The sequence below is a fragment of the Psammomys obesus genome, unplaced genomic scaffold (genome assembly GCF_907164565.1).
Source record: "Psammomys obesus unplaced genomic scaffold, mPsaObe1.curated_primary_1811, whole genome shotgun sequence".
Classification (NCBI taxonomy): domain Eukaryota; kingdom Metazoa; phylum Chordata; class Mammalia; order Rodentia; family Muridae; genus Psammomys; species Psammomys obesus.
In genome coordinates this window covers 4,190,565-4,212,358 of record NW_026590062.1, presented here as the reverse complement: position 1 = coordinate 4,212,358, position 21,794 = coordinate 4,190,565, and the positions used below count along the sequence as shown (strand labels likewise).

At 43.3% G+C, this 21,794-nt stretch overlaps 1 protein-coding gene across 9 annotated transcripts in view; it reads left to right on the top strand.

The window, feature by feature from the left end:
* Nucleotides 1-21,794, top strand: part of Git2 (GIT ArfGAP 2) — a 48,792-nt gene that overhangs the window by 3,156 nt on the left and 23,842 nt on the right. For 7 of the 9 annotated variants that reach the window (XR_008720019.1, XM_055606354.1, XM_055606355.1 and 4 more), the window contains exons 2-9: nucleotides 1,218-1,351; nucleotides 3,222-3,334; nucleotides 3,882-3,987; nucleotides 5,868-5,954; nucleotides 6,069-6,199; nucleotides 9,708-9,802; nucleotides 19,647-19,692; nucleotides 20,744-20,795. Coding sequence is in view for 8 of the 9 variants with exons in the window: in XM_055606354.1 (XP_055462329.1) it covers nucleotides 1,218-1,351; nucleotides 3,222-3,334; nucleotides 3,882-3,987; nucleotides 5,868-5,954; nucleotides 6,069-6,199; nucleotides 9,708-9,802; nucleotides 19,647-19,692; nucleotides 20,744-20,795 (764 nt within the window). In the remaining variant the exon portion in view is untranslated. The remainder of the gene's footprint in view (nucleotides 1-1,217; nucleotides 1,352-3,221; nucleotides 3,335-3,881; nucleotides 3,988-5,867; nucleotides 5,955-6,068; nucleotides 6,200-9,707; nucleotides 9,803-19,646; nucleotides 19,693-20,743; nucleotides 20,796-21,794) is intronic. The other 2 variants (XM_055606353.1, XM_055606348.1) reach the window with 1 other exon arrangement.

Sequence of the window (21,794 nt, the reverse complement as noted above, 5' to 3'; positions counted from 1 at the left end):
CTAGTTCATTTAAAATGCATCATTCCTGTGCCCCCAAGACAGACACTTTATCTACATTCTCCCTCCTTTGAGATATGTTACTACTCCAGTTGGGTCCACTGTGAGGACACTCAAAGTAACAGGCCTCAGATTATTGCACAAGAAATGAGGTTCTGACTCTGGACTGTTTGTCTCCATAGCCAACCCTCGAAACCACTGTGCTCTCTGGCTCCCAGGATTTGTCTTTGATTGAAATCCCATAACTTTTCATTATATGGTTTGAAGGGGTTAGAATAAACTTAAAAATGGCAAGATGATATACATGCATTTTAGAGATTTTTGTGGACCTTGAAGAATTTTAAACTACAACACATAGGCCAGGCAGCCAGAGTAGCACCTATGTTACCCCACTGTGTGTCTGAGGAAATGCCTTTATTTGGTGTTTCTAAGGCTCAGTTCATTCACCCAGATCCATCCTCTCCACCTAGTGTGAATTATTCCTTGTATGAAAGGTTGTCTGGTAATTTTGTGCAATTTCAAAGGAAAAAGTATTGGACTCAACCAAAAATACCATTTTTGTTTCACATCTTTGTTCCCGTGAGACTGCTTCCTTCAGATCAGCTGCATGCCTGGGTCTGGCAGGTTATCTAAACCACTGGTGCTGTGGAGAGCATCACCTGAGCAGACACTGGAGCAGAGCGTCTCAGTTCTTCTCTGGCTTTCTGTTAGCAAATGGACCTCAACTTCCTGCACTGGGCAGCAATCACTTCACCATTTACCTTAGACACTATTAGGCAGATAACTCACTGTCAAATTTATATAATCTTGTGATTTACAAAAATGGACTCAAATGATCACCAACCCGGAGGTGGAGGTCAGTGGTAGAGCACTTGACTAGCATGGACAAGGCCCCAGTTCTGATCCCCAGTACTGCAAGAAGACCAAGTGGAGTGATCCACCGTTGGCTCCCTCAACTGCTTCTTTAGCATTTGGTGACGTGGGAGACTGTGGCCCAACTGGAAGGTTGCTCGAGAAAGGCTGCCAGGCTCAATAGGGAACCCAGTCAGCCACACTGGGTAGGATCATCAGGCTGTTCATCAGCCTCATGTATCAAGCAGCATATGAAAGAACAAAAAATATTCTGTTGTATTCTAAAACCAAACATCAGTCATCTTTTGCTATCCTATATATAGCAACCAATTAATATCCTTGCCACTGAGGTGTCATTCTTTTTCCAGATCCTTCATGGGCATCAGTAAACAGGGGAACTTTTATATGTGACGAGTGTTGCAGTGTTCATCGGAGTCTAGGGCGCCATATCTCCCAAGTAAGGCATCTTAAACATACACCATGGCCTCCAACACTGCTTCAGGTAGGAAGAATTTTCATAATTGGGCATTTGTGTTTTAGGATTGTCGTTTTAGCAACTAAAATATCTCCTAATATGCATTTTAAATCTTATCAAAGTATACCTTTGAATCATAATTGAATAAAGTGCTGTGCCTCATTTCTATGTATAGTATAGAGTATTGTCTGTTGAAATCATTTTCCTTCTTTGCTCACCTAACATAATCTTGTTCCCTCGAACTTAGTTATGTATAGACAGATATATCGATAGAATGTGTCAATAAAAGTTTAAATTTCTTAGTTTTCACTGTTGGCTTTCTAGGTAATCTCCAAAAATTGTTGTGTTTTGTTTTGTTTGAGTCTCACTATGTAGCCCTAGCTGGCCTTGAACTCACAGACATTCACTTGCCTTTTAAGTACTAGAATTAAAAGGTGTATGCCATCATGCCCAACTTCCGAAATTTTTGTTGTTGTTTTGGTTTTTGAGACAGAGTTACTCTGTGTAGCCCTGGTTGACATGGAACTCACTATCTAGACCAGGCTGGCCTCAAGCCCAGAGATCCACCTGCCTCTGTCTCCCAAGTGCTGGGATTAGAGGCATGCACCATGACCACCCAGCTAGAAATTATTTTTATCTTTTACATTTATTTCTTCTATTTTTGTATGTGCCCACAGAGATCAGAAGAGAGCGTTAGATCTCCTGAAACTGGAGTTACAGATGGTTGTGAACCACTATGTGGGTGCTGGGACTCAAATCTGGGTCCCCTGCAAGAACAAGTGCTTGGTGTGGAACACTAAGCCATCTTTGTAGCCCCCAGAATTTATTTTTAAAAGCTCTGTCTTTCAGATAAGCTGTGATAAATGACCCCGAAAGCCACTGCTGAGAGGCGTTTCATTAACATGCTATTCCTGAGTACCTGCTTATATCTTTAGAACATTTTTCCTGTTTTAATAGAAGCATAGACTGGGATTCCTCAGAAATTGCTTTAACATCTGAAGTTTTTTTTCTAAAAAGTTGTCACTGTTAGGCCAAGACTAAGTGAGCATGTGTGGCTTGCACGCCTAACATTTGTCAGGGGGTCTTTGTCTTATCTGGGATCCGATGTCATGTCCTTGGTACTTCTATTTGGGGTGCACATTCTTTAGTTCTCGTATGTTTTGGGATATTTGTCTTAACATACATCTCAGTAAATCTGCAACAGCTGCACACCATGCTCCTTAAACTCACATGAACCAAGGTACCCAAGCAAGTGGTTTGGGTTCTGATAAGAGATGCCCCGTGAGCTGCACGCACAGATGGGCATTTCTGGGAGCCCTGTGGAGAGATGAAGCTGGCAGGTTTGTTAAGAGTTCTACTTAGATGTTTCCAAAAGCCCATTCTGACGGGAAAGGGTGAGTGCTACACCCAGGTCTGTCTTTGTTTACAGTTTTAGAATTTACAGGAGGTCCAGAGATGAGTTCTGGAAAATGCCAGCGTTGACATTAAGACATCAGACTCTGAAGTGTGGGACATGAGCCACAGTGGGAGATGTGTGAGAGCTGGCACTAAAATATCTGTTTATTGCATTACTTTATTGAATGCAATAAAAGTATTGCATTCAATAAAGTAATGAATGAGGAGGTAGTTTAAATGACTGAATTTAATGAAAGGCCACCCTAAAGCATCAGTTACTTTACCTTCAGTTTGTAAGTATTGTGCAATCAAGCCAGCTCTGGCCATCCTGCAGGCAAAGCTGTATGGAGCTCCTCGGCCTCCCTGTACAGTCAGAAGCAATGATGGAGTGGTACCCAGACATGGTAGTGTTTTTAACAAAGCATTATTTTTCCATTTTTGTCACTGATGCTTTTTGAATATATGTGGAAATAAAATATCGTCTCACACTGCTTGGTTTCAGATGGTTGAGACCTTGTACAACAATGGTGCTAATTCTATATGGGAGCATTCTTTGCTGGACCCTGCATCTATTATGAGTGGCAGACGGAAAGCTAATCCACAGGATAAAGTACAGTGAGTGGAATGTTTGTAATTGCTTCTCTTCTTTGCAACAAATGGCCCTGCTGAAAGAAATGTGTCTATTTTGATCGGCTGCCAAGGGGGCTGTGCTTTGTGCCTGGGGCATCTGCTGTTAGAAAGGAGAGTGAGGCAGGTGGGCCAGCACTTTTGTTGGTTACTCAACTGAAGTTAATGATTTCTCCAGCTGGAGATCAGGGCATGGTGACTAGGTGTGATCAGATGGAAGCCAAGATACTCTAAAGTAGTGGCAGTCAGACCAGAAGTCTGGCTTCGGCAGCATCCCGGCAGCCTTACCTAGAACACGGGAGGGAATGCTGTAAACTCCCAAGGTGCCCAGCAAGAAAGTGAAAGGGAGGAAAGGAGCGGAAATGTAGGTGCTTGATAGTGTGCTTTCAGACCTGGCCTTCAGTGCTGCCGAAACGAACTCAGCTTTGTTCATCTTCCTCTCAAGTGGGTGTGGGTCACTTCCTCTTCTTACAGTACAGAGAATGAGAAATGTGTCAGAACTTCAAGTGAGCTGTCTTCTTTGTTTTCAAACCAGCCCCAATAAAGCAGAATTCATCAGAGCCAAGTATCAGATGCTAGCATTTGTGCACCGATTGCCCTGCCGTGATGACGACAGTGTGACTGCCAAAGACCTCAGCAAGGTGGGTACATGCTTACAGTCCCTTGGGGAGCCTGCCAAGACAGTGGGTTGCTTCACCTAAAAATAGTACCAGGAAGAAGAAACACATCTTTTTCGTGCCTGTAAATAACTGACAGCTTTTTATTAGTTTTCTCTTTTCAGTGGCATTCACTCGTCTTAAACATAGTAGACAAAAATCTGTGTTAAAGAAACTATTTTTTTTCCTCTTTTTTTTTTTTTTTCATTTGATTACTTAGTACTTGCTTAGTATAGTTCTCACATACATATTTTGGTAAGTTCTCTACTTGCAAATAACAATTTCAGAAGAGTGTTTCTAGAGGGACCTAGAAGTTTTCAGGATGCTTACTTCTAAAAGAGACTAGACCATGAGAAGGCAAAGCAGAGTGCTTCAGTGCCCAGGTGCAGGCGAGAAGGATCTCCAGAGTGGGACTAGAGCTGCAGCACACCGTTGTGCTGTGAGTGGTGCTTTCCTTTGTGGGCCTTGGTGTGTTAAGAGATGCTGCAGAAACGTACAGCTTGGTTTTTGGAGCAGTGTTCTGAACAAGATGCTCACTCAGTAGACCATGTGCACCATTCAGAGTACTAATTGTGCATAGACATGTACACACACACACACACATAATGTTTCGACGTGTGTGTATACATATGTATGTATAATATATGTATGTATGTATGTAATTTTTCGACTAGGTAAATAGCTTTTCTCCTTTTTACCAAATAAAAAATATAGCCAGGTGTGGTTGCATATACTTTTAGTCCCTGGCATTCAGAAGGCCAGAGACAGGCAGACAGCTATGAATTCAAGGCCAGCCTGTTCTATATAGTGAGTTCCAAGCCCCAGGAATACACAGTGAGTCCTTGTGTAAAAGTGTGTGTGTTAAGAAGAAGAAAAAGACAACAGTGATTTGGGGCTGGAGAGAGTTTCAGTAATAAAGAACACAGACTGCTCCTGCAGATGACCCACATCCCATGACTCACACTACCTGTAACTCCAGCTCCAGGGGATCTGACACCCTCTCTGGCCTCTGTGGGCACCTGCATGCAGCGTGCGCAGATGTATACACACACATGTAATTAAAGAGACTGGTCACAAAAGCTGGTGGGCATGGTGGCATACACCTGTAATCCCAGCACTCCAGGAAGCAGAGGCAGGCGGATCGCTGTGAGTTTAAGGCCAACCTTGTCTACAAAGTGAGTCCAGAATAGTCAAGGGTACACAGAGAAACCCTGTCTCGGGGGCAGGGGGAGTAGAGAAGCCTGCTCACAGTGGGTCTCATTAGGACCACACCAGATTAACTGTGAAAGAGAGCAGCTTGCTTTGAGTGTTTAGAAGCTTTTCTGAGATAGTGTGGAATTTGTGGCACAGGCACCTTTCCCACCAAGAGCAGCCTGGGAAAAGTATTGTGTGAACAGTGCAGATTGATAGAGGATGAGGTAAGCAGGTGTGCAGCATGTGCAGTGGGCAGCTTGAACCCTTGGGATCAGCACTGCAGCAGCAGCCAAAGATTACTAGTGTACGGCATCTGAGTTTTGAGTCATTTCCTGTGTCATTGAAACCACACAGCAACCCTATTGGCAAGTGGCACCATGGCGCCCAGGTTCCACTGCTCAGAGTTCTCTGATCATACAGCTGGAAAGCCATAGGCCTTGACATCCATTCCCCCAAACAGCAGAGCCTCCTTTTCAGCTGCTTCTCATTCAGGTTATGGTTGAACCTCTTACTCGAAAGCCCTGCCTTTGGGCAGACTTCACAGTTCTAGCTCCTTGTGAGCCAGTTAAATATCTGTTACTATTGTAGAGTGCAGCAAATAGGTTGCCAGCTGCTCGAGCATGTCACTCCTAATGCTTTTTACAATTACTCTTTTTTTGTTTGTTTTTCAGCAACTCCATTCAAGTGTGAGAACAGGGAACCTTGAGACCTGTCTGAGATTGCTGTCTCTAGGAGCCCAAGCCAACTTCTTCCATCCCGTATGCAACTGTCAATTGCTTCAGACAGTAGATTGAAACTGAGTCCTACTAGAGTAGGCTGAATTTACTTAGCTTACTTTTTTTTTTAATCTACTTTTAATTAATAATTCGTAGGAAAAAGGAAGCACTCCACTCCATGTTGCCTCCAAAGCGGGACAGATTTTACAGGCTGAATTGTTGGCAGTATACGGAGCTGACCCAGGCACACAAGATTCTAGTGGGAAGACTCCTGTTGATTATGCAAGGTGAGCTGCTGAGGTTCTTACTGCACCTGTGTACTCACTAGGAGCCCTTGCTAAGCCACTAAATTGTGTATAACTTCTCTCTAGCCCCTTTAAAGATTTATAATCTACTATTTTGTAGATAAAGGTGTTTCAGATGTATATCCACTGAGACAAGCAATACCAGTAATAAACTGGTGTGCTTAACATCCAGCTTTTTAACAAGCTGTAGTGTGCAAATCAGGTATCAAGAACCGGGGGGGCGGTGGGGGAGGGGGGGGGGGGGGGGGGGGGGGGGGGGGGGGGGGGGGGGGGGGGGGGGGGGAGAGGGCAGGGCTGGAGAGATGGCTCCTTAATTAAGATAACTGGCTGCTCTTGCAGAGAACTGGGGCTCAGTTTCCAGCACCACAGGGTGCCTCATCTGTAACTCCAGTTCCGGGGATCCAACGCCCTCTTCTGGCCTCTAAGGGACACAGGCACACACACAAGTTCTGTTCCTGGCATGAGGAGGAAATACAAAACCCATTCTTCAAGGTTTTAATGGGTCTTTAAATTTTTCCTGCTGTAGTTTTGTTTTGTTTTAAGACAGGTAGATCTTAGACTTCTGAATTTAGACAAACTTCTTACTGTGTGTGCCTGAATAACTGGGGCTGCAGGCACACCGCCATGCCTTTCTCCATCTGAAATGCTGGAGCATGAAGGAACTTCACAGGCTTAAATAACTCCATTAAAGCCTGCAGGTCTAAGTGACGGAAGATGGATAGCTTTCCTTTTTCTTGTTATTTTAGTAACTACGAAGCAACATGTTCTGCTTCACAAAGAGTGAACCGGGAAATGACAAAAGACTATTCTCGAATGATTAATAAATGCTTGAAAGAATTGAGGCAAGATTATGTGTGAATTGTTGACAAAATGGACAGCCTTGTTCTGTTTTGTTTTATTTTGTTTCCTTTTTTAGACAAGGTCTGACTCTATAATCCAGACAGTCTTTCTGCCTTTGCTGCCCTCCCTCTTCCATGCTGATTTCAACTGTGAACTACCACACACCACTGACACATGTGGTTCAGTTGGTAAAAGCCCTCCTGCATAGCCTGGACGACCTGAGTGTGCTCCCTAGAACCCACATGAAAAGCCAAGTGCAGTGTACAGTGTGCATACATCTGTAAATCCAGCACCCACAGCAAGAAGAGAGGCAGAGAGCTAGCTATTCTGTGTATACAACACTGCAGAAGCCAGAGACCCTGCCTCAACTCCCAAAAGTTGTCCCCTAAGCCACACCCATGCCATGATATACACTCATTCACTCTCACACACATAATACATTTAAAAAGCATATATAGGGCTGGAGAGATGGCTCAGCAGTTAAGAGCACTGTCTGCTCTTCTAGAGGTCATGAGTTCAATTCCCAGCAATCACATGGTGGCTCACAACCATCTATATGGGGATCTGATGCCCTCTTCTGCCATGCAGGTGTACATGCAGATAGAGCCTTCAGATACATAAACAAATAAATAAAAAATCTTAAAAAAAAAAAGCATATATAAGGGGCTGGGAGATCACCCACTGATTAATGCACGTGCTGTGCAAGCATGAAGACCAGAGTTCAGATGCTCAGAACCCACATAATGCTATGTATGTGTGGAACCCTACTGTATTCTAGTCGTCGAAGACAGACATGGAGGATCCCTGTAGCTAGCTGACTAGCAAGACTACCTATACCATCAAGTCATCAAGTTATGGTTCAGTAGGATTCTGCTTCATGGTAGAGAGCATTCAAGGAAAATGCTGATATGAGCTTTGAGCCTCCATAGACATGTACATCTACAGACACGCAAATGTGTTTCATATGCAGAAAATTGTCTATTAATACTATTGGACCATATATAATTATTGTGGCGGTTATTATTATTCCACAGCATAAGCAATAGATGACACAGGCACCCGATAGATTTTTAATAAGCTTTATTTCACCTGGCACTGGGCAGATATTAACCCCTTAAACTACCTCATTACCTCACAGTCCCATGCTAATTGCTCTAATCATTCCCATCCTGACTATTTCCTTTCCAAAATAATACATATACTTGAACATGCTTTCCATTTGGTGGTCTCTACTTCCTCCTCCTGCTCTTCCTCTTCTCCTCCCTCTTTCCCTTCTTCTCCCTCTTCGTTTTCCTTCCCCCTACCCCATCTCTCCCCTTTCCATGATCTTTCTGTCCTTCAAGCCCAAAAACCTTAGCTCTGCCCACCTCACTTCTGCCCTGCCCAGGTGTAGGCATTTGGTCAGATAGGGATTACTTGAGGCAAGATCACACAGCAACATTTTGGGGTACGTGATAGTCTGCTCATAAAACAGAATCTGGGTTGGGGCAGCAAGCAATTAACATCTGAATACGTGGTGGCTCTAGATCAACATATATATATATATATATATATATATATATATATATATATATATATAGTTTTCTTAGGTGGTCTTTGAGAAGTGAGTTGGATATGGACCTATGAAGGAGGAACTAAAGTATCCTCCAGAGAGGAAAGGCAGAGTCAGGGTGGAAGATGGGGATGGGCAGAGTGCTCTCATCATCGTGGAGATGGGACTGGAGACAGCGAGGGTGGGGAGAGGTGAGGGGAGTGCATTATTTGGTCAGCTCTGAGGTTGGATCATGCTGCTTTATCTCATCCAGCATGGAGAGAAAGCTTTGCCAGATGCACCGCCATAGGCCAGCAACTGCAGGGCAGCTCACAAGTCTCAAAGAAGCTACCCCTAAGAAAACAGGGAGTCTGTTAGATTCAAATGTGGGTAATAGGTCAGGAAGTACTGTGTGGAAAGAAAAACTGGTTAAGGCTAGATTTGATCTTTGAAGATAACCAGAATCTACAGTGAACGCTTTATCATCATTGGAATCTTCAGTGTGCTTGCATATAATAGTCTCTCAGTGTCACAGTTGGCTTATGTGCTGAAAGGATCCAAGCAACTCAAATATTCTATGAATAAAGATAGGCAAACTGATTCCTGGTGACAAAGAGGCAAAAGTAGCTGCAGAGATGAGGCCTGTGTGACGTAGTTCCTCATTTCTAGATTCCTCTCCAAGGCCAGCTGACTCCATGCCTCAGGAGCACGTGGAAGAAGGGCCTTCTTCGGAAGGTTGATGCCTGGGGCTGGACTGTCCTCACTAATCCAGAATTCCCAAAGCTGTGTTTTCCTGGGAACACTCTAGCTAGCATTTGAGAACTTTTTCTGTTTATTAATTTTATTTTCTCGCCTTGTTAAATGAAGTAAATCTTTATCCCTCTCATAAGTCTTTAAGTACATAAAATGCCATCTTTTACACCTTCATAAAGAGGATATTTTGGGTGGGAGCATTGGCTTAGGGAGGAGGGATTGAGAGTGATCATGGCAGTCAGCAGTGCACAGGATTGCAGACAGCCATGCTTGATAAGCTGCTCAGGTGTCTGAGGACAGCTTTGTGCTTTCTGACTCAGAGCCAGTGAACTGTGCTGTGTCAATGGTGCTTTGTTCTCTTGGTAGGCAAGGAGGGCACCACGAGCTGGCAGAACGCCTCGTAGAAATACAGTATGAGCTGACTGACAGACTGGCCTTCTACCTCTGCGGCCGGAAACCAGGTGAGTGAGAGGAGGGCAGCCTTGCTACCTCTAATCTGGAAAAACAAGTCAGGACAACATTTTTATGACTTCCTCTGTTTGAACATATCCTCAGGAAGATTGTCAGTAAGGATGTGTATTTGGAAGGATAACGTAAGTACAGAATTTTTATTTTTCTTCTTGGTTTGGATTTTAGATCAGGCCTCACAGTGTATCCAGCTTGACCTGAGCAAAGATAGAACTTTCAGTTACTAGCAGAACCTCTTGCTTTGCCATTTATTCATTTTATTTTCAATTCATTCAATGAAATTTATCTTTATTCCTCTCATAAGTCTTAAGATCCTTACATATCCCACAGTAATAAAGGAAAGAGGGCTACTCAAGTGCAGCACAACTTAAAGACAGGGACCGAAAGTAGACCGTGACAGTCCATCTCACACAATATTCCAAAGCAGTGGATTTTAGAAGCTTTCTCAGAACAGTTCGTCAGAGTGAACTCCACCTTTAAGTGGCCTTGTCTGGGATCTGGAATAGGGGTTGGTAAACTGGTCTGAGCCCCCCAGCCTGTGACCAGTTTTATTAAATAACATTGCACATGCCAACTGATGCTCTGTGTATGACAGCTATCAAAAAGCTAGCGAACTAAGTAACTTACATGGCTGCAACAGATGAACACAAAGCCTAAAGCACTGTCTCTTCAGCCCTATATGTAAGACATTGCCAATGCCTTTAAAGAAACATGTTTGTCGGGGAGCACATACTATGGTGTGTGTGTGTGTGTGTGTGTGTAAGTCAGGCCAATGTGCTGAAGTTTTTCTGTCCTACCACATGGTTTCTGGGGACCACATGTAGGTTGTCAGAAGTGGCAGCAAGTGCTTTTACTGCTGAGCTATCTCATAGGCTCAGGGTTTGCCGACTGTTGACGCGCAGTGTCTACTGTACACATACAGTAGCCCTACCCTGGTTGTGTGATAGGATTACGAGCCATTTTGAGGCAAGGCGGCACAGGCGTGCTCTGCCCCGTCTCTTCTGCTGAATGGAACTAAAATCTATGGACAAAATGCTCTACTCTGAAAAGTAAGTCCTAGCTAAGAATAACAAGACCTGAAGTCCCGTCAAACTGGTGACGTCTTCTGTGATCTGGAGCTGCAGAGCAGGTACAAAGAAGCCTTCTCTTTCTGATTTGAAAAGAAATAAGACTTAAAGCAGACAGACGGAAGCGGGTTCCCTGAGTCACTCTATTTTCCTGTTCTCTCTAATCCCAGAATATGGGCAGGTGGCAGCAGTAATGGCAGTATACAACACAGGTGCCTCAATGTCTGGCCGCCAGCATCAAGGAATATGGATTGCTTTTCTTTTGCTGCTTTCTCTTGTTGCCTGCTCAGCAGGCAGAGCCCAACCTGCTCTGTTGCCTGCCAAAACCAGAAATAACCCTTTGCATAGATCTTGAAAAAGGCCCAGAGTCTCACAATACAATGTTTAGAATATCCCAGATTCCATCCGTAGTGACTCAGTGTATTAAGAGCCAGGAAAACCTCAAGGGCTGCATGGAGAAAGCAGTGAGCAGATGCTGGCCTGGGGCCAGCTGATAGCTAGCAGGTAAAAAGGATGAGCCACCCAATGACCTGAGGGACCCTGTGACCCACATGATAGAGCAAGATCTCATAAGTGGTTCTGTTGGAATTGTCAGAAACATTTTAACCAGCTAGTAAGATCATGGTCTGAAAAGCAATGAGCATTCTTAAAACAAGAGACACATAGAACAAAGAACCTAGTAGGCATATTAGAATTGAAAATTACAGCTGGGCAAAATTACAGGTGGTGCAAACCTTTAATTCCCACACTTGAGAGGCAGAACTAGGAGAGCGCTGTAAGTTCGAGGCCAACCTGGTCTACAGAGTGTTTCCAGCACAGCCAGGGCTATACAGAGAAATCCTGTCTCAAAAAGCTTCCCCTTTCCCACACCCCCCCCCAAAAAAAGAAAATTACAGTAGCTAAAAATTTTAAATCCAAAGTAATAGAACTAGAAATACTGAAAAAGTAAGTTGAAAGTAGACAGCTAGGTAGTGACATAGCTCAATGGTAGAGTGGTTACCCAGCATGTGGAAGGCTCTGGGCTCAGTCCCCAGCACAAAACAAAGAGCCAACAGCAGCCTGCCTCCAGGGCCTGTGGGGAAGTAACAGTAGGGTGGGGGTAGGGCATTACATTGATAAAATTACTTGCCTTGCACGCATAAGACCTGTGCTTAGTCCTAGCTCTCATGTAAGAATCCAGGTGTGTGGCACGTGCCTATATGTCCCACCACGGGGGAAGCAGAAGAGCTAGGATCACTGGGGCTAGCTGGCCAGCTAGTGTAACCCGTCGGTAAGTCTCAGGTTTTAGTAAGAGAGCCTAGCTTAAAAAATAAGGACAGTGTCTACAGATACATAAACGTACATAACAACTTCTAATAGCAGCCATGAATTTGAAAGAGCAAGAAGGGATGTATGAGAGGGCTTCAGGGGAGAAGAAAGACAAAGGGGAAATGATGTAATTATAATTTAAAAAATAAGCTTTGTTGTTTTTTTTTGTTTTGTTTTGTTTTGTTTTTAAAGGGGGGGGGTGTGGAAGTACAGTTCACCTTTAATCCCAGCACTTGGAAACAGAGGTAGGAAGATCTCTGAGTTCAAGGCCAGCCTGGAGGGGCTGGAGAGATGGCTCAGAACTGGATGCTCTTGCTGAGGATCTGAGTTTAGTTCTCAGCACCCAGGAGGTGGCTCACAGCCATCTGTAACTCAAGTTCTAGGGGCTTTGAAATCTTCCTCTGCCCTCTGCAGGCAGCAGATACAAATTAGTATGTGTATATACATGCAAACAAAACACACGGGCATAAAATGAAATAAATATTAAAAAATAAGAATAGGGAGAATATTAAAAATAAGAATATTAAAAAATAATAATAGGGAGGAAAAGTGATTCAGGAAGACACACTATGTCAGCTTTTGGTCTCTTCATGCACACACAAGAAATATTCTCAACAGTCTAAGTTTGTCAGAAGACAAATATTTGTGAAGATGAGTCTCCAGAGAGAGTGAATGCAAAAGACAGATACACTTGAGACACACCAAACTACTAAAGGTTAACACTGAAAAAAACATTTTTAAAAGCATCAAGGGTGGCATGTCACACACCAAGCTTGAATACCCTTTTATCTGAAATGCCCAGGACCAGAAATGTTGCAGGTTTCAGATTTTCACAAAAAAAAAAAATATTTTGGAATATTTCTGATGCAGAAATCTGAAGAATTGACCTTTCTGAGTATCCCACCGTTTCCCTGCTGCTCCTCAGAAGTCACTGAGAGGAGAGGAAATAAAACTTTACCATTCACATGGCAAAAGAAAAGATTGCCACCCTAGGGCCCCTTATCTCGTAAAGCATGAGGGCAAATTAAACTCAGATGAGTGAAAACAAGAGACTTCTTTGCTCTAACAGCAGGGCTAGAGAAGGATCTTCAGGTCAACGTGGGCCTAAGGACATTGAAGAATGTTGGGCTAAAGAGCAGCCTCAGTGAAGAAGTGCTTGGAAGTAGAGCAGCTCGAGCTGCAGATGTTCATGGCAGTTAATAGCTCATTCTCAGGAATGAGAAAGGGTGAATGAAACACCATAGGATTCCTACATTCTGCTTGAAGTGAGATGGTAATGTTTCTAAGTAGATTAAAAAATATGGGTGTCGGCTTTGATTTTTTTTTTTAATCTACCTTATTTGGGATTCCTTAAGCCTATCTCCCTTCCAGTCCCCCAACCCTAAGGAGAGAAAGAAGGTTAGTAGGGACAAGGATGTAGACCTCATTAGACATAGTTCCTTAGGGCAGTTCCACTCTTTGTCATCAGGACAACCAGCAGACCAGCAAACTCACAAATCAGCAGCAGCAGCAGTAGCAAACAGAGCAGCAGATCACATCAGCAAACCAGCAGCAGTGCAAATGCGCAGCAGAAGGAATCAGCAAGAGGGCATTAGCAAATAGAGCATTAGCAAAAGCAGCAACAAGGACCAGTAGCGGTGGCGGCGGCGGCGGCATCAGGGGCAGCAGCAACCTCCTTGAAGTGTTCGCCAAAGCGTTTCTTTCTAGATGCTCTCCAAGTGAGATGACCCCTCTCTCCTTCTGAGCTCCTATTTATACCTTCTCAGAGTCCGAATCAGGATGTTTTTCAGTTGGCAAAAACCACAACCCCTGCACAGGCAATTTCCAGCTAACAACGGTCATACACCTTCTCAGGAGGCTGTTTATTAGCTGACAAAGATCAACACCTTTCATGAGGCTGTTATCAGGTAGATTCCTGCATCCCACACTTGGGATTACAACAAAAACATTTACATAGCATAACCAAACCTGCTACATATGGGTAGTGTAGCCCTTAGCTCAACCACTTAGAAGAAAAAGACAAAGATATATGATCAAAAAGCCTAGAGATAAATTAAGGAAAAAAAATGTTACACACTCAAATAATTGAAAGATTTTTAAAGAGAAAGAAAAAGGAAAAACCTGAAGCTCAAAAAGGAAATAAGTAATAAAATGACATAAATCCAAACACAACCATACTTGCCAGGAAAGGGTTACAGAACAAAAGCTGAATATATATTGTACAAGAAACCAGCTTCAATGCCATGACTAGATGAGCATCAAAAGGTGTAAAATAATTTATTCATGCAATCATTGAGGCTAGCATAGCTGTGCTGACATCAGGCTATATCTGTGGCTCACCACTCTGAATGAACCCCATGTTATCTGCATGGATCATAGACCTCAGAGCAAAGAGAAGAAGCAAAGATAGAGAGGAGCATGAGACAATGACATAGTGTCTGGCTTACAGCAAGAAGATGTAAGCCTAAATGTGTGCCTAGCCAGCAGCAGCACTCCAGATCACATAAAGCCAAGTGTTCATACCAAAGGAGAGCCGTCAGGGTGGCTCAGGAGGTGGAGGCATCTGACAGACTGAGTTCCAGCCCTAGGACCTACCTAGTGGAAGGAGAGAACTGACTCCTGGAGAAAATCCCCTGACTGGCACATGCATGCTTTGGATATGTGCGCCCACATATACATATGAACAAAGTAAATGAACCCAGTGCAACTAAAGGAAAGGTCAGAGCCAAAGTTCTTACTGCACACTCCACACACAGCTTTTTTTAATTCATCTTTAGCAAGGTAAGCCATATTCTGGGTGATAAACCTTAGCAACCCTAAAGAATTTAAACTTCTACAAAGTTTATTCTCTGACCATAATGGGATTAAGCTAGAAACTTATAAAAATGAAAATATTCAAGCACTTGGAAGTTGAGCAACACATTTTTAAGTCATCGCAAAGAAAATCTTAAGGGAAATTAGTGTGTACATATTAACTATATGGGTTTAGATAGTTGTTTTGATACAATAGCATGTTGTAGCCCAGGATAACCTCAAACTCAACAGTCCTTCCTCAGCTTCTCAAGTGCTGGAATGACAGGTATGTACTACCATACCTGGTTCAAAAGCATTTCTATCTAAATGAAAATGAGAATACAGTATCAAAATTTGTAGGATTAGCTGGGCCTGGCAGTACACACCATCAAAAATCTCAGCACTTGGGATACCTGTGAATTCAAAGCCAGTCTAGTCTGTCTCAAAAGCAGAAAAGTTGAAGGAAGAAAGAGACTGTTTGTAGAGTATACCAAGCACAAAGTTTACAGAAAGTTTCATAGCATTAAATACTTGGTTATCAAAAGAAAGTAGCTCTCAAGTCAGTCTTCCCTACAAAGGATCTAGAGGTGAGGATGAACAAGCCAGCACAGGGACAGTTAAACTGAAAAACCAGGAGAAGTAATATTATTGTGGCTGATTCTTCATGGAGATCAAGAATGGAGAGATCAAGAGGGGTATTCATGCTGCTGAGAGAAGGACTGCACAAGGAGGATCTTCATAGCACCAGACAGCTAACGGCTGCTGAGAAGTAGGGCCTGCAGCTGTGACTCAGTGGCATGGTTCTAGCATGTGTGTACAAGGCTCTGGGCTTGACCACTAAGCACTAGAAACAACCGTAGGAACATGATGCAACTATGCGCATAGATATGACAGCTTAGATAAAATATACTAACCCTCTAAAAGGTACAAGCTACCAAAACCCACCCAAGAAAAGGGAAAATATAAATATATGATTTTATATGTATGTTCTTACACATGGTTCATTTCCAACCTCTTTTTGCAGTGCTGGGAACCAAACCCAGAGCATCAGGCTTCATATGTGCTAGGCAAAACACTGGGCTGAGTTCCCAGGACTACAAAACTGTATTTTTCAGGATTTTGTATTTGTACCTCAACACATCTCATTAAAGAAAATGTCAGGTTCAAAAAATAGGAAGAAAGGCTGGAGAAATGGCTCAGCAGTTAAGAGCACTGGCTGTTCTTCCAGAGGACCCAGTGCTCACCTTGGCAGATTACGGTTGTCTGTACCCCACCTCTAGGGGATCCGACACCCTCACACAGACATACATGCCAGCAAAACATCAGTGCACGTGAAATAAATTTGAAAAACAAGAGGAAGAGAGGGCTGGGGAGATGGCTGGTGGTTAAGAGCACTGGCTGCTCTTTCAGAGGATCTGGGTTCTTTGCCAGCACCCACTTGGCAGCTCGCAGCCACATATAACTCAGAGAAGTCCACCTCCTCTTCTGACCTCCATGGGCACCAGGCACATAAATGGTGCACAGATGTGTGTAAGTGAAAGACTGACACACACAATAAAAATCTCTTAAGGAAAGAAAATAAGACAGAGAATACGTCTCAATCCATGTTCAGTGGGTTAGTGGGATACCAAACCTAGCAAAAAGAAAAAAAAAAAAAAAGAAAGGGAGGGTCTAGGGGGCGTCCCAATGAGCAGAAACAAAAATTCTCAGCAAATGATAAATCCAGCACTATAGGTTAAAAAATTTTCAACATAACCAATCATACATAAGTGGAAGTCAGGTAGTGTTACTGGACAGATGGCTAAGTGTTAACAGCACCTGCTGCTCCTTCAGAGAACCCAGGTTCAGTTCCCAGCACCCACAGTTTGGCTCACAACCATCTGTAATCCCAGTTTCAGGTGATCTGGCCCTGTCTTCTGACCTTGGGCACCCAGTACACATATGGTACCCATACATACTCACAGGTAAAAACATTCATACGTATAAAATTTTAAATCTTAAAAAAAAAAGAAAGAAAGAAGAAAATCAGTTAATGTAGGTCAGGGCATTAATAAACTAAAAGGCAGAAATTATGCAGTTATTAGTTGGTATAAAAAAGGCATTTGACCAAATTCAACATCCATTCATAATTGAGAAAAAAAAATAGCAAACTCAAAACAGATGGGGCTTGCTTAGCTGGATGCCGGCTGCCCCAGAAAACCAAGATCGTCTTCTTTAATGACAAGAACAGGTGCTGCTCTCCTGAGGCTAGTGTCTGTTCTCACCACCCGTGCTCAGCGCCATCCCAGAAACCCTGCTCCCCACCAAGAGGCAAGAGAAAGAAAAGACAGAAAGATTGAAAAAGGGAAGAAATAAAACTTTTCATGCGGACGAGATAATTTCTGTATGGAAAGTCCTAAGGAATCTATGGAAAAATTCCTAAGAGTATAGGAAGATTCAGAACAAAATGGACAGCCCGGATCATATTTCCTTTATGTATTTAGTGCGAATGCATGTAGAATGTAGGAACAACTGCATTCCACGTGCAGGAAAATGAACATCCTCCAAAACTTTATACAAGATAATCTAGGTCATAGATGTACTTAGAAAACCTACAGCTGTAAACTAAGGACAGACTTCTGTGATCTTGGATGAAGCTGTCACGTGCTGTCTCTCATTTGCTCTTTCACTTTGTTTATTTGAGCTGCTCTCACTCTATCCTATCCTTGCCTGACATCAAACTCATGCAGTCCTTTTCACTCAGCCACTCCAGTCTAGGGCTGGAGGTGTACAGCATCAGGCCCAGCTTCAAAACCCAAAGCTCCTGCTCTAAAGAACTCACAAGAGTGAAAAGAGAAGCCAGAACTGAAAGTATTTGGAAATCACATTTTCAATGTAGCATGTGCATTGAGAATGTTTTAAAACTCAACCTGGGCAGTGCTGGGTACAATAGACCCACAACAGTGGGAGGCTGAGGAAAGGCCATTTCTTTTTCATTTTTTTGAAAACAGGTTCTTGACAGTGTGGTGGTGCACACCTTTAATCACAGAGGCAGACGCAGGAGGCTTTCTGAGTTCCAGTGCAGCCAGGGCTACGTAGAGAAACCCTGTTTGAAACAGGGCAGAGGTGGTGTGGAGGGATGGCTCAGCAAGTCTGGAGCATTTGCTGATCCTTCAGAGGACATAGATTCTGTTCCTAGCACCCACATGTTGGCTCATAACTGCCTACAACTCCAGTTCCAAGAGATCCATTGCTTTTTTTGCCTTTGTGGGCACAGGGCTCACATGTGCTGTGCAGACATGCATGCAGGGAAAGCATGCATACACATAAAAAAATTTTTTTTAAGAAAAAGAAATGAAACAGGATCTCATGTAACCTAGGCTAGTCTCTAATTTGCTGTGATTAAGGATGACCTTGAACTTTGATCATCCTCCTAAGGGCTGGGATAGGCATGCAATACTGGGCCGTTGTGGGTGTGCAAGTGTGTGTGGGCCGATAATTCTGAAGTCAGTTTTCTCTTTCCGCTGTGTTGTGCTTGAGCCTTTCTTGTCTGTACACTGTACACCAGCATAGCTGGCCAGTGACAGGCAGTTCTCCTGTCTCCACCTCCCATCTCCCTGCCGGAGTACTGAGATACAGGTGTTTGCCACCACAGCAGCTGGAGGTTTTGCCTACTGAGTCATCTCCCCAAGCTGCGGGCCATTTCCTATGCCCTGGAATTCAAGACCATCTCAAAAAAATGAAAAAGAAAAAACAAAGCCTGAAGATGGTATATAGATGGCAAAAAAAAAACAAACAAACAAACAAACAACAGCAACAGAAACCAAGCACATTTCATTCAGCATCATTAGCCATTACAGAGACACAATGAAAACCCATGTGAAGCTGGCCTGCAACCAGGAGTATAGTCTGGGGAAGACAAGAGTAACCAAGCATCGCACACACTGCTGTGAAGTAACAGTGGGGGCGGGGGGGCATCTGGTGTTTTAGTGTGTGTTTGGGGAGGCAGGCTCTTGCTGTGTAGCTCGGTCCCTCTGCCTCAGCTTCACTTGTGCTGTGGTTGCTGGCATGTGCTACCACACTCTACTTGTTCAGAGTATACAACAACAGAGCTAGTAAAGAAATAGCAGCTTCTTACCAGCAAGACATACGTTTAAGTGTGCTCCCACTCTGAGGCATTACCTAGGAGGGTAAACTGAGTGTACACAAAAACCTGCATAAATGCTTATGCTGGTATCATTCATTGGAATGAAAATCCGTGTTCTAGAAGCTAGGTGAGGACAGAGTCACTCAGCAGATGGCAAGGTGGAGTCCCTCCAAAGCTACATGCAAAGCACACCTGCTCTAGCCCTGGCTGTTTTCTGCTAATTGTGGAATTGAACCTCTCCCAGGCTTATTTAGTACAGCTCTGCCATCTGCTGCCGTGGGCTGACCCAGCTCCCTCAGCATTCTTCTCTCAGTTATTCTGGAATGAGCAATAGGTTATAGGTTTTCTGCTCATGTCTGGCCCTGGACAGAATTCAGGGAACTTAGAGCCAGTCTCAGAACTTCTGTTCCCCCAGGTGCTACTGGGGTAAAATGGCCAATTGGAAAACTTAAATAAATAAACAAACAAACAAACAAAAAATGGTGGTACTCCTTTATATATATCTCAATATTGATATGAGCAAAACTTTGGTTTCTTTTTCAGATCACAAAAACGGACAGCACTTTATAATCCCTCAAATGGCAGACAGGTAAGGACCAGTCTAGTTTATCGGCCAAGCATTGCCTTGGTTTACAGTATTTAAGTGTATTCTATTTTGTGTTTAACAGAGCCCATACATTTTTCTCTTTTATGGCTATACACTTTGGAAATAAGGCGGCTGTAAGTAAACCACCATGTGAAACTTAAACTTGGAATGAGCACAGATAACAAATACACAGATAAGGACTTGTAGCCAGTGAGGCTGCCACTCACTGCTTTGGCCAGCTGACCTGGCATCTTGAGCCTATAGGTTATATTCACAGCTATTTCTGTGCCAGAAGAGATTGTATTCTTTGCCTATAATAGGGGTTGGCAAACTTTGTTGTCACAACCTGGATAGGAAATAAGTTAAGCTTTATGAGCTGTGAGCCAGTCACAGCTGCTCAGAGTGTCAGTGGGCTCTTAAGATAATGGGCTGGATGCTGGAACTTGAACCTTTAGATCTTGAGAAATGGATGTTCATTTTCCTTCTCTATATCCAAAGTGTTTAAAAACATAAAAGGCATCTTTAGTTCATGAGCTGAGTAGAAAAGTCCTAACTTGCTACCCCCAGCCTATCGGGTGAGGTGACTATTGCATGAAGCCCTGTTGATCCAGTGCTGCCAGAGTCCACAAAATGTCTTACTGCCATTCCAGTAGTGAGCTTGTCTTTCTGCTTTTTCAGTTTCCCTTGTCATTTTTTCTTTTTATCTTGCCCTTTTTCTTTTGTGCTACAGATGGAACTCAGCAGCTCACACATTAGACAAACACTTTACCCCTACACCGCACCCCAAAGCCTAGAGATGAACAGTAGCTTTTCTCAGTTGCAGGGCAATGTTTTCTCTTTAGCACATTCCCTGACTACTGGGTTTTTACGAATCACTGGAAAAATTGTTTCAGTCTCTTCCGTGACTCTTTGGCTACAGAATGCTTGGTTCAAATGTTTGCATAAACCGTAATATTTCATGCCTTGGGTGTCTTAATCTTAATCCTCTTAATCTTCTAGAGAGTTCACAGCATGCTTCTATTTACTTGCTTAATCATTTTGTGCATTTTCTTAGCAGCCTGGATTTGTCTGAGTTGGCAAAAGCTGCCAAGAAGAAACTTCAATCTGTGAGTATCTCTTTCTGGTGAACCCCGGTATGGAAACCCTGATGGCCCCTGTTGTCAGTCTGAGTTATCTGTTGCACCAGATGACTTTAGTACAACCGCTGACTATTCAGACGACCCGTGTTCTCCATTGTGTTAAAAATGCACCCCTTACCTATGATAGTAGAGAATTGTTTTCAGCCAAAGTTCTGGATATCTCTCAGGGTACTGGAGTGAGTGTGGGGCTCCTTCCTTGGGATTTCTTACATTAGTAATGGGATACTAAGAAATAATAATCGCTGATGCTGGCAGGCCAGTAAGTCTACCTTCATCCGCTGGAGTGGTGTAACTCTCTTGCCCATCATATATCATCCTCAGAGAGCTTTTAAAATTTATGCTTCTGAAAGCTGATGGTCTGGACCCATGTGTGTTTTCAGTGTTTTCCCAGACCTGTGGGTCAAAAGCTCACACTAATCTTTGCCTGCATTTTCAAGAGGCCCTGGGAGAGTAACTTCCAAATTCTGTCATCTTTCCCAGGAACCCTCACAGGTGCTTCTGGGTTACCTTGTGAGATTTCCCTCTTTACCCATTCTCAATGCTCCCAGATCAGAGCCCCGAGCCTTTGCTTCTTTTTGTCACCATTAAGGACCCTTCAGTACTGTCTCACTTCCCATCTGATTATGGTACATGCATTGTTGGGGTGACTCTGTGAATTAGCTAGCTCTCTGAAGCCAAAAGTATCTGCCTTTCAGCCCTTCTCCAGGACTCTCTCCTGCAGGTTTGTCTTGCCTGATTCCCACTCCTTGAGCTCCTCTGTAGTTTAGGTAAAGCCCAACTTCCCTGCTTGGTGATTTTCCACCTTCCCCTCTTCACAGAGACCCTTTTAGAACCTCATACAGCATCACAAAGTACCACATATAATAAATTTATCCTCACTAGTATTTAATTGTACTGTGAAATAAATGTGTTTTATGCAATTTGTCTGGTGTCTCTGTGTTCTGTATACAGTTTGTATGTTTGTGT